The sequence below is a fragment of the Rattus norvegicus genome, chromosome 7, assembly GCF_036323735.1.
Source record: "Rattus norvegicus strain BN/NHsdMcwi chromosome 7, GRCr8, whole genome shotgun sequence".
NCBI lineage: Eukaryota > Metazoa > Chordata > Mammalia > Rodentia > Muridae > Rattus > Rattus norvegicus.
The window spans coordinates 10,310,887-10,324,304 of record NC_086025.1 but is presented as its reverse complement, the minus strand read 5'-3'; the positions used below and the strand labels follow the sequence as shown (position 1 = coordinate 10,324,304).

Sequence of the window (13,418 nt, the reverse complement as noted above, 5' to 3'; positions counted from 1 at the left end):
TTCTGTGAAACGACCCATCCTGCAGAGCTTCAGCCTCAGGAGGGAAGCTCCTGCTACCCTCCTCAGCGCTGATCCTTGCACAACGGTGGCCCTGGGACACTACCCACATGAACTCAGTGTACAGCCCCTCAGAAGAAAGGCCACTTGCAGGCAGGGACTGAGGCCCCAACGAGTATTGTGCTTGCCTGACCTAAGGGAATCCCCAGGTCCTCAGAAACAAGGGGTAGAGCACGCCTGTTATTCCAGCACGGTGGACACGGGCAGGCAGGGGGCAGAGATCAGAAGCTCATGAACTGAAGACTACACAGAGACACTGGGAAGGAGAGGTCAGCTTCTTATCCCAGGACAGGAGTCAAAAGAATTCTCAGCTACTCTGGTATCAGCGAGAAGGGAAGGGGCCTTCCTTCCTGGGGCGGGGCTTCCTGATGAGGGGTCAGCCAGAAGCCTGCAGCAAACCACAGGCACAGATAAAATGCCTGAGGGTGACTCAGAGATGGTCTGGACAGACAGAGTTGCGGTCAGCACTTCAGGGACAGCCCTGATGTCGGTAAACAAGATATCTTGGCCCCAGGCCAGGACCCAGACATGAAGGTAGTCTGGACTTAGTTCTTCAAGAGAGGAACTATGGCAGGATTGGTTGCCGGCGAATGTGACGAATGCATGTTAACCGCCTGTACATAGGGATTTGGCTTTTTTTTTTCTAAAGTGTCCATTTTTATGCAGGGCCCTGGGTGGTCTGGAGCTCACAGAGCCCCTCCCAAGTGCTGAGATTAGATATGGCTCATGCACTGCCCCACTTCGGAATTGAAACAAGCCCTCCCCACACTGGGACAGACCCACTGAGCCACACCCTGATTCTGATTTACATTTATAAGAAGTCACGAGAAGTGGTATGCCCAATTCACAGTTGGTCAAACAGTATAGGTCACAAAAAGCCACCAAGGTGGTGCAGCTAGGAAAGTTAGCTATGCTGTGCTGGATGTGAAACCTAGGGCTTCCCACTGCTAGATGGGTGTTCAAGCCACGGCCACCCCCACCAAACTCCCCAAGTGACAGTGGGCTTCGTGGCTCTTCACTGTGACTTAATACAGGAGGCGAACTTGGGCCAAGCTTGCTTCAGGCTCTCAGCCTATGGTGACAAATAACAGAACTTTCAATGTCACCTGTCACCACTCTTCGTCTGCCCACACTGAAGCCGTGGAGGCACGAACTCCATCCCTCCCCTGCACCCTCAGGGGCCTCTGGGAGACTTCCAGACCCTTCTCAGTCTGGCAGGCTTCCACCAGGATGACTTTTCAGTGTCCCTCTGGAGAGCAGACAGAGGGAAGCCTCCGTGTTCTGCTGGGAAGTCCAGAAAACACTCATCTTGTGACCCGAGGCGCCCACAGCTCTACAGGAGGGGGAACAGAAATCAGCGGTCAGCAGTGTCTCAGGCTGCCTTTCAGGAGCCCACAGGGTTGCAGGACAATGGGTCAGTTGAACTGGAGTGTGGATGTGACCAATGTGTAAGAAAAAAACTGAGTGGGCTTAGTGGTGAAAAGCACTGACTGCTCTTCCAGATATCCTGAGTTCAATTCCCAGAATCCACAGAGGCTCCCAACCATCTGTTCACAACCACCTAGAATGGAATCTGATGCCCTCTTCTGGTGTATATGAAGATACATAAATACTGGGTTGGAGAGATGGTTCAGTGGAAGAGCACTGACTGCTCTTCCAGAGGTCATGAGTTCAAATCCTGGCAACCACGTGGTGGCTCACAACCACCTGTAATGAGACCTGATGCCCTCTTCTGTGTCTGAAGACAGCTACAGTGTGTATAATAAATCTTAAAAAAGAGAGAGAGATGGAGTTGGGTAGGTTCAGCTCCCAGCACCCATATGGTGGCCCACAACCGCCTGGAACTGAAGTTCCAGGGGATGTGAACGGCTGGCATGCTCAGAAACCCAAATCACAAAAGGTAGACAACTGGGCGTGGTGGAGCAGAGGCAGTTCCAACCCACACAGGCCTGGCTCTTGTCTCCATAAGACATGTGGAAGTGGGTGGGAGCCATATTGAACATCCGATCCCAGCTTCCTATGAGCAGCTCATAGGGGAGGTAGAAGGTACCCAGGAAGCTCCCTGGCTGACAGCCTGGGGTATAGGCTATCCTCACCACACATAAGCAGGCAGGCAAAAACAAATGTTTCTAACCTAGCTGTGGTAGCGCACACCTTTCAGCTCAGCACACAAGAGGCTGAGGCAGGGACTCAGGGCAGCCTGGGTTACACATACAGGGAGACCCTGTCCCAAAATGGAGTCATTTGAGTTCAACACATGAACCACACACTCCACTCCTGGTGTGTGCCGGACACAGCAACTACAGGGACAATGAGCCCAGTGTCACGCAGCCATCAACAAGCATGAGGCTCCAACAGCAGCCAGTGTGGCGAAACCCTAAGGACAACCAGCTCTGTGAGACCCAAAGGCAACAGTGTGGGAGAAAGGCAGGAAACATGAAGGACAGGATGCGGGAACAAGGAATGAACTCCTGGATGCTGCAGAGGTAGGGCTGGCCGGCCGGCCGAGGCCACTAACATGGCTGACACACTCCTGGAGTCAAGACTGCTGCAGGACCTCAGGAACCTGGCCAGCACTACTGAGCTGGGGAGGATGGGGTCACTGCCTGTGGCCAGGTGCTGCTTGAAGCAACAGCAGGTACCCGGGGGACAGCACAGAGGAGCCAGCCAGCCTGACACAGGCCGAGACATGACCTTGTCACCTCGGCACTGAGGTGAGCAGAAGAACATGGACCCCAGCTACCCTGGAAGCTGGAGGCCCACCATACTGCCCTGTCTCAAGTCTCAGAGTGGAGAGAAGGGCAGGGTGACCCAGGGGCCTGGCGATTGTGTGGCACAAGTTCTTCCAGCCTCACGAGCAACGAGGCTGCTATATGGTAACGGACGCAAAGCTCAGAGTCCACCCCAAGCCAGAGGCTCTTTAGGACCCACCCTGCAGGGTACCAGAACCATCACCACCACAGCCACAGTAACTTATCCCAAAGTAGCTTTTAATTCTCCGGGGAGTCATGGAGAACTCTTAACAGAGCAGTGACCTCAGGGCGAGGAGTGGGGGTGGGGCTGAAGCTCTGAAGTTGCTCATCCTGCAGGATGAAAGCCATGACCCACACGCTGGGGCTCATGGGAGCAGCGGCTCTGGCCTGGTCCTCTGTGAGGTTGCTGGTGAGCTGTGAAGGGCAGAGCAGAAGGTTCCTGGGGTCTCCCTGCGCACTGTGCCGCGCGGACTCTTTTCCACAGTTTTCCAGAAGAGACTCTCCCAACACCGAAGAGTCCACAAACTTGCCTTCAATTGCAGCAATCCTCCTGCTTCAGTCTCCAGAGTACTAGATTTCCCCTGGTAATAGTACAGGTTTTTTTGTTTTTTCTTTTTCTTCTTTACTCTGTAGCCCTGGCTGGCCTGGACCTCAGAAATCTGCCTGGCTCTACCCACCCTGGGCACTAGGATTCAAGCCTGCCTTTCTGTTATTTTATTTTTGTGGGTGCAGCTCAGACCCTCTACCGCATCGAGGGTAGGCAGCGGGGTCATCCAGCACCAAACCCTCATTCTGCTGGGGCTCACCTGCAGCTACTGCACCAGGCGGTAGGTGATGTACCGGCCGGCTGTCTCACTGGGGCGGATAATCTTCACAACCTGTGGGAGCAGGTAGAGCGGGGAGTGGCAGGGCCTTGGGCATCAGTGGCGAGGGACAACTGTCCTCTGGCCATAGTGACGCTGGCTTCAGAGAGAGAGAGCGAGAGCGAGGGGAACAACGGCTATGGCTTCTCACCTGCCCTCGCTTGATCCCGAAGTACCGTGCCACCGGGTCCCCAGCCTGGATCCTGGGCAGCTGGCTCTCACGGAGCTTGCTAGAACAGTCAAGGAAGCGCTGGAAGGCAGTGCTGGGAGTGAGGGGATGCGGGGACAGGGTAAAAAGGATACTATCTGGGCTGGAGAGATGGCTCAGCGGTTAAGAGCACCCGACTGCTCTTCCAGAGGTCATGAGTTCAATTCCCAGCAACCACATGGTGGCTCACAACCATCTGTAAAGAGATCTGATGCCCCCTTCTGGTGTATCTGGAGACAGCTACAGTGTACTCATATATAATAAATAAAATAAATCTTAAAAAAAAAAAAAAAAAAGAGGCTACTTTGTGCATATGGGCATATAGCCTCACACGTAAAAAAAAAAAAAAAAAAAAAAGGATACTATCGCGCCAGCAGTTCCGTCACCTCCTCCTTGGTCATGACCACGTGCTCAGGGACTAGCTGTGGAAACAGAGACCCACCCGCGGCCATCAGAAACCGACAGACTCAACAGGCTAATGGGTACTGCCACAGGGCTGGGACAGAGGACACAACCAGGCTACTAATATCACCAAGTTGGATGCTCAAGGCCACTGCACTAAAACTGGGGAACGACCCTGCCCAGCTTATGAATGGCACGGCCTGAGACTGGGAAGATCCAGGGCCCTCCCGTATCCTGTCCAGACCACGCCATGCCACCCAGACCTTCCCTGGGACACACGCACCTCATGTTCTGTGATATTGATGAGCAGCTCCTGCTGTAGAAACTGTTCTAGCACGTACTTAGGGGCCATGTCTACCAGGGACTGCTTGGCGGAGGGTGTCATGCCCTGCTGCACCACGATCAGCGCCCGTGTGATGTTCTCCTCCTGCATGCGCTGGCAGTACACCTTGATGGTCTTGATGCCCACCTTGGGCTCCTCTGCAGGCACACAAGTGTGACCCTCACACCCACCACTAGAGTCCCTGATGTCCTGCTGCCTGTGGACTTAGCTTCTCCACTCACAAAGGAAGACCAGAACGCAAAGCCAGCCGCGGTGGGGCTATCACGGGGCAGCCATGGCGGAAGAAAGCTGCACTGTCCGCCCCTCCTGATCCAGGGGGTGAAATTCTCAGCAGCTCTGAGATTTGTGGAATATGGTATTGTCAGCTTGGGCAGCCTCAAGGAGAAACTGTCTGACCAGGAGGTGGACCCTGTGTCTAACATGGGGCTAAGCCTTCTCTCCTCAGGCAGAGTGGGGTTTACTGGAGCATTAGGACGCAGAGCACAAGAGCAGGTCCAGGTCACCTAGTCACCTAGTCTGCAAATTATCGGACCTTATCCAGACTCTACACACCTTTTTACATTATGATAACAGTGGCAAAATTAGTTAGGAAGCAGCAATGAAAATTTTATGGCTGTAGGTCACCACAACATGGAGAGTCCCATTGTCGGGAAGGCTGACAGCCACTGCCTTACATAGTTCTGGCTGTCCTAGAAGTCACTGTGTAGCCCAGGCTGGCCTCGGCTGCCTGCCTCCGCCTCCTGGATTTATAAACACATGCTACCATGCCCATCCCTGCACCCCCAATTCTCACACTAAAACCCCAGGCCCCAGGCATCAACATCAGGTATTAAAGGAAACAAGCTGCCTGCGGAGACTGGAGGAGCTGCAGAGCACCACAAACCTCCGAGAGCCGCCTGGGCCTCAGACAGCAACTGTAGACTACAGCAACAGGAGCAGGGGGACTGAGCACTGGTCTGCGGACTCAGGGGCAAAAAGGACACCGGTGAAATGGAAGCTTCCCAGGGGAAGACAGGGACAAAGCAGGCAGCTGCCACCAGAACTGGAGGCCCCCAGAGGATGCCACTACTGCCAGCCCAAGGACCCTCACCTGGGAAGAAGACAAACATCTGGTCTGTGGGATCATCGTTGTGGGCCACCAGCACGGTGAGGTCTGTGCGCCTCGGCCGTCCTTCGCTGGGCTTGTCCCCAAACTGTGCCTTGAACTCTTCAAGTGTCTGGTCCAGCTCATCCTGGGTCACCAGGTAGCCTCGGTCATGACACAGCTGTAGAGAGAGAAGAGTACTCAGCTAGAGGACAGCTGGGGACTAACACTGACTGACCCGCAGTACCCAAATTCTGCATAGGCTGAGACTACAGAGGCCCCAGCCAAGCCTCCTCCCTTCCCTCCAGCCTCACCAGAGAAGGCTGGGGTCAATGACCTGGCAACCTTCCTGTCTTGGACCCTCCTAATGAGGGCTGAGAACAGGCCTGAGGAGGCCTAGATCAGGTCCTGGGCTCCACCCAACACAGCATAAATTAAAACTATTAATACCTCTTTCTCCACTGGGGTCTTATCTACTCAACTCGAACAACCAAAATGTCTTCCTTTTTTCCCTTTTCTTTCCAGACAGGGTTTCTCTGCGTGAATGTGACCCTGTCTATCCGGGAAATTACCATGTAGACCAGGCTGACCTCTAACTCAGAGATCCGCCTCTTTCTAACTCCAGAGTGCTGGGATTAAAGGCGTGCGCCGTCATGCCGGCTTGTTTTATTTTTTTAAATAGCTTCTTTTAATCCTACGTGTGTCCAAGAGACCAGAAAAGGGCCACAGATGCCCTGGAACTGGGGTTACAGATGGTTGTGAACTACCATGTGGGTGTCGATGGTGAGGCTCCCTAGTACTGAGGAAACCATTCGTTCCCAACACCCCGTAAACCAGGTGTGACCGTGTAGCAGCCATGTATCCCGTTTCCGAAGCAGAGAGTCCAGCTAGGACTTTTCCTCTGGGGCAGGGGGAGGAGGCTGAAGCAGGAGGATTGCCAACAACTGAGGTGGGTGGACTCCACACTTTAAGAGGGGATGCATCCTATTACCTGGGAGGCTGAAGCAAGAGGATTAGCCCCCATTGGAGGCTGGGCTGAGCGGACAGACAACCGCAGTTAGTCCACAGCTCAGCGCTCGCTCAAAACCTCCCCATGCAACTCGCCTGCATGATAGTCTTGCGGATCTTCCACAGCCGATACGTTTCCTCCTCGTCGTCCATGTTGTCGCACTTCACAAACAACTCTGCACGCGCGCTCGTAGACCTACCAGGACTGAGCCTGCGCGGGACAGCATAAAGTGCACGCCCCCAGCACAGTGCGCCTGCGCGGAATGCGGAGAAGGCCCCGCCCAGGTTTGGTTTAGGTGATCGCCGGAATACACCAACTTTCCAGGATAGGTTGAGCGGTGGGCAATCCCAGCATTTACCGCGGCGGTGTCTGCGCGAGATCGCACACGGGAAGATCGCGCGATACTTGACCTGCCTTAGTATTTTCCCACTAGGCGTTTGCAAAAGAAAACTTGGCTGTAGTTCACGCCTTTAATCCCGGACCGAGGCAAGCAGTCGATGAGTTTGAGGCGAGCCTGGTCTATAGCCAGGGACATCCTGTCTCGAAAAAGAAAAGGAAAGAAAGAAAGGGGGAGCCCGATGATGAAAAGCCAGGTTCATGTGCCTCAGTTTCCCTTTTTATATAAGTTTTTATTAATATATTTGCACTTTGTATGAGAAATCGGATTCCAGCGCCCCCAGCCATCTGTAACTCCAGCTCCAGAGGATCTGGGGCCTCTGGCCTCTGGGTATGTCTAAACCCACATGCAGACCCACACACATGATTAAAATCCTAAAAACTAGAAGGAAAAAATGGACATATAGGCATATAGACAATCGACAAACAAGTGTGTATGTGGTGGGCTACTCGTGCTGCCTTGAAAGTTAGAATGTAAACCAGGTCTCAACAGCGCAGAGCATGCCCTGCCTCTGCCTCCGCAGTGCTGGGATTGAAAGCTTGTACCATCGCAACTGGCAAGGGCTGTCGTTGGAAATCTAGATGCGGACTGTACCCTCCATTCTGTCCTGATGTGAGTCTGACTGAGGTCTACAGATCATGACCGGTTCTGGTATGGAAACTTAGGCTGATCCTGACTTGGAAAGACAAGTTTTGGCCAAGGGCACCGATCACTGAACCCACCATATGCCCTGTAGACCAGGGCTGAGGGGCTGTGGTTGCTACAGTTGGCTAAGAGCTGTGGGTGCAAAGTAAGGGGATGTGGGCATGGGGAATGAGAGAGTTTGAGGGGCTGGAGAGATGGCTAAGTGGTTAAGAGCACTGACTGCTCTTCCAGAGGTCCTGAGTTCAATTCCCAGCAACCACATGGTGGCTCACAACCATCTGTAAAGAGATCCGATGCCCTCTTCTGGTGTGTCCAAAGACAGTGACAGTGTATATGTATATATATATATATATATATATATATATATATATATATATATATATATATATATATATATATAGAGAGAGAGAGAGAGAGAGAGAGAGAGAGAGAGGCATTTGATTCTAGCACCACTCTGGAGGCAAAGTGGGTAGATCTCTGAGTTCTGGGATGGAGCCTGTGTTTCTCTCTCTCTCCCTCTACCCTCTCCCTCTCCCTTGCTCTAGCAGGGGAGCCCCTGACATCCACTTTCAGGAGGAGACATGAGCCTCTCATTGTTGATGGTAATGGACTATCAAAGCCTAAGTATGTATACTTGGGATTTAGGAAAATAGCTGGGTATAAGACAGGAGCTTTCCAGGGGTTGGGGATTTGGCTCAGTGGTAGAGCGCTTGCCTAGCAAGCGCAAGGCCCTGGGTTCAGTCCCCAGCTCTGAAAAAATAAAATTAAATTAAAAAAAAAAAGACAGGAGCTTCCCAGCAGCCATGTGGATAAGTGCCACTGAGAGCCAGCCTCCAGCCTCCAGGTGAGAGAGCATAAATCAGAACCTGCCTGAAGGAGCCTCTTCTCCTACCTCCTCTGTGCCTGGGATCCTGCCTCTTGGTGTGAAGCCTGTCCCTAACCCCTTTCCTGGGTCCCTCTCAGCCTGTACTCCTAACCCATCTTCCTTCTTGTAGCAAGCAAAAAAATTGAACACCCACCCAACAGAGATAAAAGCAGACTTAATACCAAGAAAGACCTCAACTGGTTGGGGATTTGGCTCAGTGGTAGAGCGCTTGCCTAGGAGGCGCAAGGTCCTGGGTTTGGTCCCCAGCCCCCCCCCCCCCAAAAAAAAAGAAAGACCTCAACTATTAGAACTGCACATGCCTAGAGACCAGTGTGAGGCCACCAGGCCTGGGCTCCCTGACCTTAGCACAGCTGGTGAAGCATAATCTGGGCTGTAAAACTCAGCATCGGCAGCACCAGCTTCCAAGAAGAAAACAAAGGCCTACTCTGTTGTCAAAGCCCATAGCTCTGAGAAAGTCTCTAAACACACAACCTTGCTTTTTGGCTTCTGTAGTTCTGCCTCTGGGTAACTGTTCTTGATAACTGAAGATGCATAAAAGCTCACCCAGAGAAAGGCTCCAGGCTACACTGGGATCCCAAACATGCAGGCGTAGTCACTGGCTGGATCATAAAGACTTTCTATTGGCTTCTCTGGTGGACACCCCAGAACACCAGGGCAAACACAGGAACATGCACAGGCAAGATAACAGAGTTCCTCCTGGGGCCAGCAACCCTGTTGCGGTAGGCCCCAAGAGAGACAAGGTGGCTGAGGCCGAAGATGGCATTAAAGCAGTAATTATGACTTTGTTCAAGGACCTTAAAGGGGTAGGAATGAATCCTGAAGTCTGGCTGATACAAACAGGTGGATGACGTAACGAAAATAACTGAGGACAGGGAGGTAGAAGCTCAGGGACAGAGAAAATCCAGCCGGTGCAGCGCGTGCTCCTTTGGCCCCAGCACTCAGAAGGCGGGCAGAACTCTGGAAATTCAGGGCCAGCCTGGTCTACAGAGAGAGTTCCAGGACAGCCAGAGTTACACAGAGAGACCCTGTCTTTAAAATAAAGAAACAAGTAAATAAAATCACTAAAGAAAACCACGTCTAAAATAAAGTTAAGGGCTGGAGAGGTGGCTCAGCGGTTAAGAGCACTGACTGCTCTTCCTGAGGTCCTGAGTTCAAATCCCAGCAACCACTTGGTGGCTCACAACCATCTGTAATGAGATCTGATGCCCTCTTCTGGTGTGTCTGAAGACAGCTGCAGTGTGCTCCTGTACATAAAATAAATAAATCTTTAAAAAAAATGAAAATCATTTTTGCTTTTGTGGAATTGGTGTGTGTTTCTTGGAGTTTTCTTTGGTTTTGTTTTACTGGGTTTGGTTTTAAACAGGATTTCTCTGTGTAACCCTGGCTGTCCTGGAACTCTCTGTGTAGCTCAGGTTGGCCCTGAACTCAGAGATCCACATGCCTCTGCCTCCTGAGTGCCAGGATCAAAGGTTTCAGCCACCACACCTTCGTTGTTTATTTATTCATTTGTTGTAAAAAGAGAGAAAGAGCAGGAAGCTGGGAGGAGGTGGCGGAGGGGATGGTCTGGGAAGAACTGAGGAAGAGGGTGTTGGCGGTCTGTCTAAGCTCCACCCCCACAGTTGCCTGGCAACAGCCAGGCATGCTCTGCCCCACAGTTGCTTGGCGACAGCCAGCTTGCCAGACACTATATAAGGGGCTGCTTGCCCCTTCCTCACTCTCTTTGCTCTTCTCTCTTCCCCTCTTCCCTTTTTTTTTCCTTCGGAGCTGAGGACCGAACCTAGCACCTTGAGCTTGCTAGGCAAGCGCTCTACCACTGAGCTAAATCCCCAACCCCCCCCCTTTCCTTTTAACCCTGTCTCTTCTCCCCCCCATCCCCCCCCCACCCCTTCCCTCCACACACCCATGGCCGGTCTTTTCTTCTTCCCCTTTCTACTCTTCTCTCATTAAACCTCTCCTCGTGGAACCATGTTGGTTTGGTGTGTTCTGTCTGGATGCCAGCCGAGATTTAAGCCTCAACAGAGAGAATATGACAGATATGCATTGTGTGAAAATATTTTTCAATTAGAAAAAATTAAAGTAGACACTTGACCGATTCGAAACAGTGGATACAGAAGTAATCTGAGAGCTCTTAACTGTTTCAGTAAACACTTCTGCGCTGAACCCCAAGACCCTAGATACCGGGGACGCCCCCCAAGTGGTTGACGTATAGTGGAGCCAGCCCAGCCTGCTCTCAGAATAAACCTCTCACCCCAGAGATCAGTGCTGTAAAAGGGTCTACAGGCCCAGAATGCGGTCCGCACGATGTGATCCTCTTCATGGCCTACAGAGCAGGTGGAGAAGTGAGGGGTGGGGTGGGAGCACACCAGGATTGGATTGGCTTACACGGTTCCATGTCTTTGTCAAGCCTAGCAAGCAGGTACTGGATGTGTCCTAGTGAGCCAAGGGAGAACATAGTCCTCACGGGATCCCAAACAGGGTAGAAAGAGTGGGCTAAGGGATTTGAGACCTTACAGGAATAGGAGGTCCAATGCAGGACTCGGCAGCAGCAATTGCTGTATTCCCTTGACAAAGCCCCAGGCTAAAAAGTGCCCTTTCTTTCCCACTGGGACAGGATGCCATCTGGGGCACCTTACAAGCTGGCCTTGTTTCCAGATTAAGACAGCGGGTGAATGAGGCAAAGTCTGCTCCTGCTCCCGGCCGGCTGTGTAGACCAACACAAAGGAACTCTTTCTCTCAGCCTGCAGTGTGAATTAATCTCCGTGTGTCACATGACAGCGGATGGGTTTCACGCCTAATAGGTTTCTCTGCTGATGTAATAGCTCGATAACTCAAACCAAATTAAAAAAAAAAAAATACAAAAGCAACCGCACACCTTTAATCCCAGCACTAGAGGAGAGGTGGGAGAACCTATCTCTGTGAGTTCGAGGCCAGCCTGGTCTATAGAGCGAGTTTCAGGGCAGCCAGGGCTACACAGAGAAAATGACTTGAGAAACAAAAACACAAACAAAAGAAAGAAGAGGAAGGAAAGGAGGAAGACAGACAGACAGACAATGGTCAAAGCAGTCAACAGACAAAAGCACACAGCACAGCAGTACTGCTCCTCACCGACTGCACGTCCGTCCTATAACAGAACAGAATCGAAGAACTTTAGGTCAATTCGAGAAATAAAAATAAAACTGAAAAGAGAACCTCTGAACGCAGAAAGGAGTAAAGACTTAACGGAATAAGAGACTGTGAAAGAGACTCATTTCCAGTATGAGGTGTGTTGGAGCTCACGGGAGAATCGGGGTGCTCAGAGTGCAGACTGCTTCCTGAGTCCACTCTCGGTTCAGTCTAAGGCTGGAAACTTGCAGATACTCTGAGCCCAGGGGAGGATGCAGAATTGAGGAGGGACCCCTGGGAAGAATGTCTGGAGGGGGTGAGGATGTGGGGCTGGGGGTGTGGGGTGTGGGTGTGGATATGGGGGGTGGGAGGGTGGGGCTGGGGGGCTGGAGGGGGTGGGAGTGAGTATGGAGGAAGTGGGAGTGGGGGTGGGGCTGGGGGTGGAGGTGTGGGTGAGGGGGTGGGAGTGTGGGGCTGGGGTGGAGGGGGTGGGAGTGTGTGGGGTTCGAGGTGTGGGGCTGGAGTGTGGGCGGGGAGTGGGGGTGGGGGTGGGGCCATTGTTCCCTGGCCACCAGGCATGCCAGCTGCGGCTGCCTGCCTTCTGTCCAGTCTGATGCTGGATCTTGCAGAATGAATCCATCTGGCTTTCACTCTGAAGTCTCTTAGCTTTGTTGTCGAGTGAGGATCCCTCCTGTCACAGATGTATGTATACGTGCATGTGTGCAGTTGCAGAAGCCCCATCCCCTCTCTCTGGTCCCCACACTGGCCAGCTGGCCCTCTGCTGCTGCCTTACCCCCCTTAATGGTAACCCATGTTTCCCCGTGTAACGCTAATGGGAATGTATTGTCCACGAACACGGAGGGAACATGCAGCGTCTGGTACTGTGGAGAGGAGAGGAGAGGCGGTTGCCATAAGGCCAGCCTGGACCCCTTAGCAAAACCCTGTCAAACAGTCAAGGCAGGAGATGTGGCTCCATTGTTGACACCTATGTCAGGTGACTCAGAACCACCCGCAATTCCAGCTTCAGGGGGACCCAAGGCCTCTGGTCTTTGCATGTATCTGACTGAACTCACACGCATAAACACACGAAGACATAATTAATAGACATAAATAAATAAACTCTCAGGAGGCAGCCTGGTCTACATAGCAAGTTCCAGGCCAGCCCAGGCTACATAGTAAGACCCTGTGATGGTTTGTGTTTGCCCCATACTAATAGTGCCCCAGCACTATTAGAAGGTATGGCCCTGTTGGAGTAGGTGTGTCACTGTGAGTGTGGACTTTAAGACCCTCCTCCTAACTACCTGAAGATACCCAGTCTGTGCCTGGCTTCTTTCAGATGAAGATGTAGAACTTTCAGCTCCTCCTGCACTATGCCTGCCTGGATGCTGCCATGCTCTGGCCTCGATGACAATGGACAGAACCTCTGAACCTGTAAGCGGCCCCAATTAAATGTTGTCCTAACAAGAGTTACCTTGGTCCTGGTGTCTGTTCACGCAGTAAAACCCTAATTAACTAAGATAGACCCCGTCTCAATAAAACAAAAACAAGCCTCATAATCAGCAGGAGGGCGGCTGGGGCTCAGTGAATAACGCACTGTAGCAGCACTGTCAGAAGCTCTGGGTCCCAGCTCCACCAGGTACAGGAGGCACAGTTGGGTGTCCTCTCAGAA

At 52.3% G+C, this 13,418-nt stretch overlaps 1 protein-coding gene and 1 long non-coding RNA gene across 6 annotated transcripts; one reads left to right on the top strand and one right to left on the bottom strand.

Annotated features, from left to right (window-relative positions):
• Nucleotides 1-3,024: 3,024 nt before the first annotated feature.
• Polr2e (RNA polymerase II, I and III subunit E) lies at nt 3,025-6,973 on the bottom strand. 5 transcript variants are annotated; one of them, NM_001109614.1, is made up of 7 exons: nt 6,815-6,947; nt 5,717-5,891; nt 4,567-4,763; nt 4,245-4,303; nt 3,825-3,903; nt 3,617-3,688; nt 3,025-3,391 (listed from the first exon to the last, which is right to left on the bottom strand). In NM_001109614.1, the coding sequence occupies exons 1-6, from the start codon at nt 6,869-6,871 to the stop codon at nt 3,623-3,625; spliced, it is 633 nt and encodes a 210-aa protein (NP_001103084.1). In that variant the 5' UTR covers nt 6,872-6,947; the 3' UTR covers nt 3,025-3,391; nt 3,617-3,622. The 5 variants fall into 5 exon arrangements, with proteins under 5 accessions (NP_001103084.1, XP_038935858.1, XP_006241073.1 ...); XM_039079930.2 differs by having other exon boundaries at nt 3,031-3,224; nt 6,815-6,973; XM_006241011.3 differs by having other exon boundaries at nt 3,031-3,391; nt 6,702-6,920.
• A 3,573-nt stretch (nt 6,974-10,546) lies between these two features.
• LOC134479812 (uncharacterized) lies at nt 10,547-13,215 on the top strand. Its single transcript, XR_010053562.1, has 2 exons — nt 10,547-11,907; nt 13,086-13,215. It is a non-coding gene; the product is annotated as an uncharacterized LOC134479812 (long non-coding RNA).
• The last annotated feature ends 203 nt before the right edge of the window (nt 13,216-13,418 follow it).

Excerpts from the sequence above, each read along its gene's own strand:
- Polr2e (XM_006241009.5), bottom strand. The coding sequence starts at position 6,871 with ATGGACGACGAGGAGGAAACGTATCGGCTGTGGAAGATCCGCAAGACT. Across the intron at positions 4,764-5,716 it reads GATGTTTGTCTTCTTCCCAG|AGGAGCCCAAGGTGGGCATC; the intron begins GTGAGGGTCCTT and ends GTGTGCCTGCAG. Across the intron at positions 3,904-4,244 it reads ACGGAACTGCTGGCGCGATA|CAAGCTCCGTGAGAGCCAGC; the intron begins GTATCCTTTTTT and ends TGACTGTTCTAG.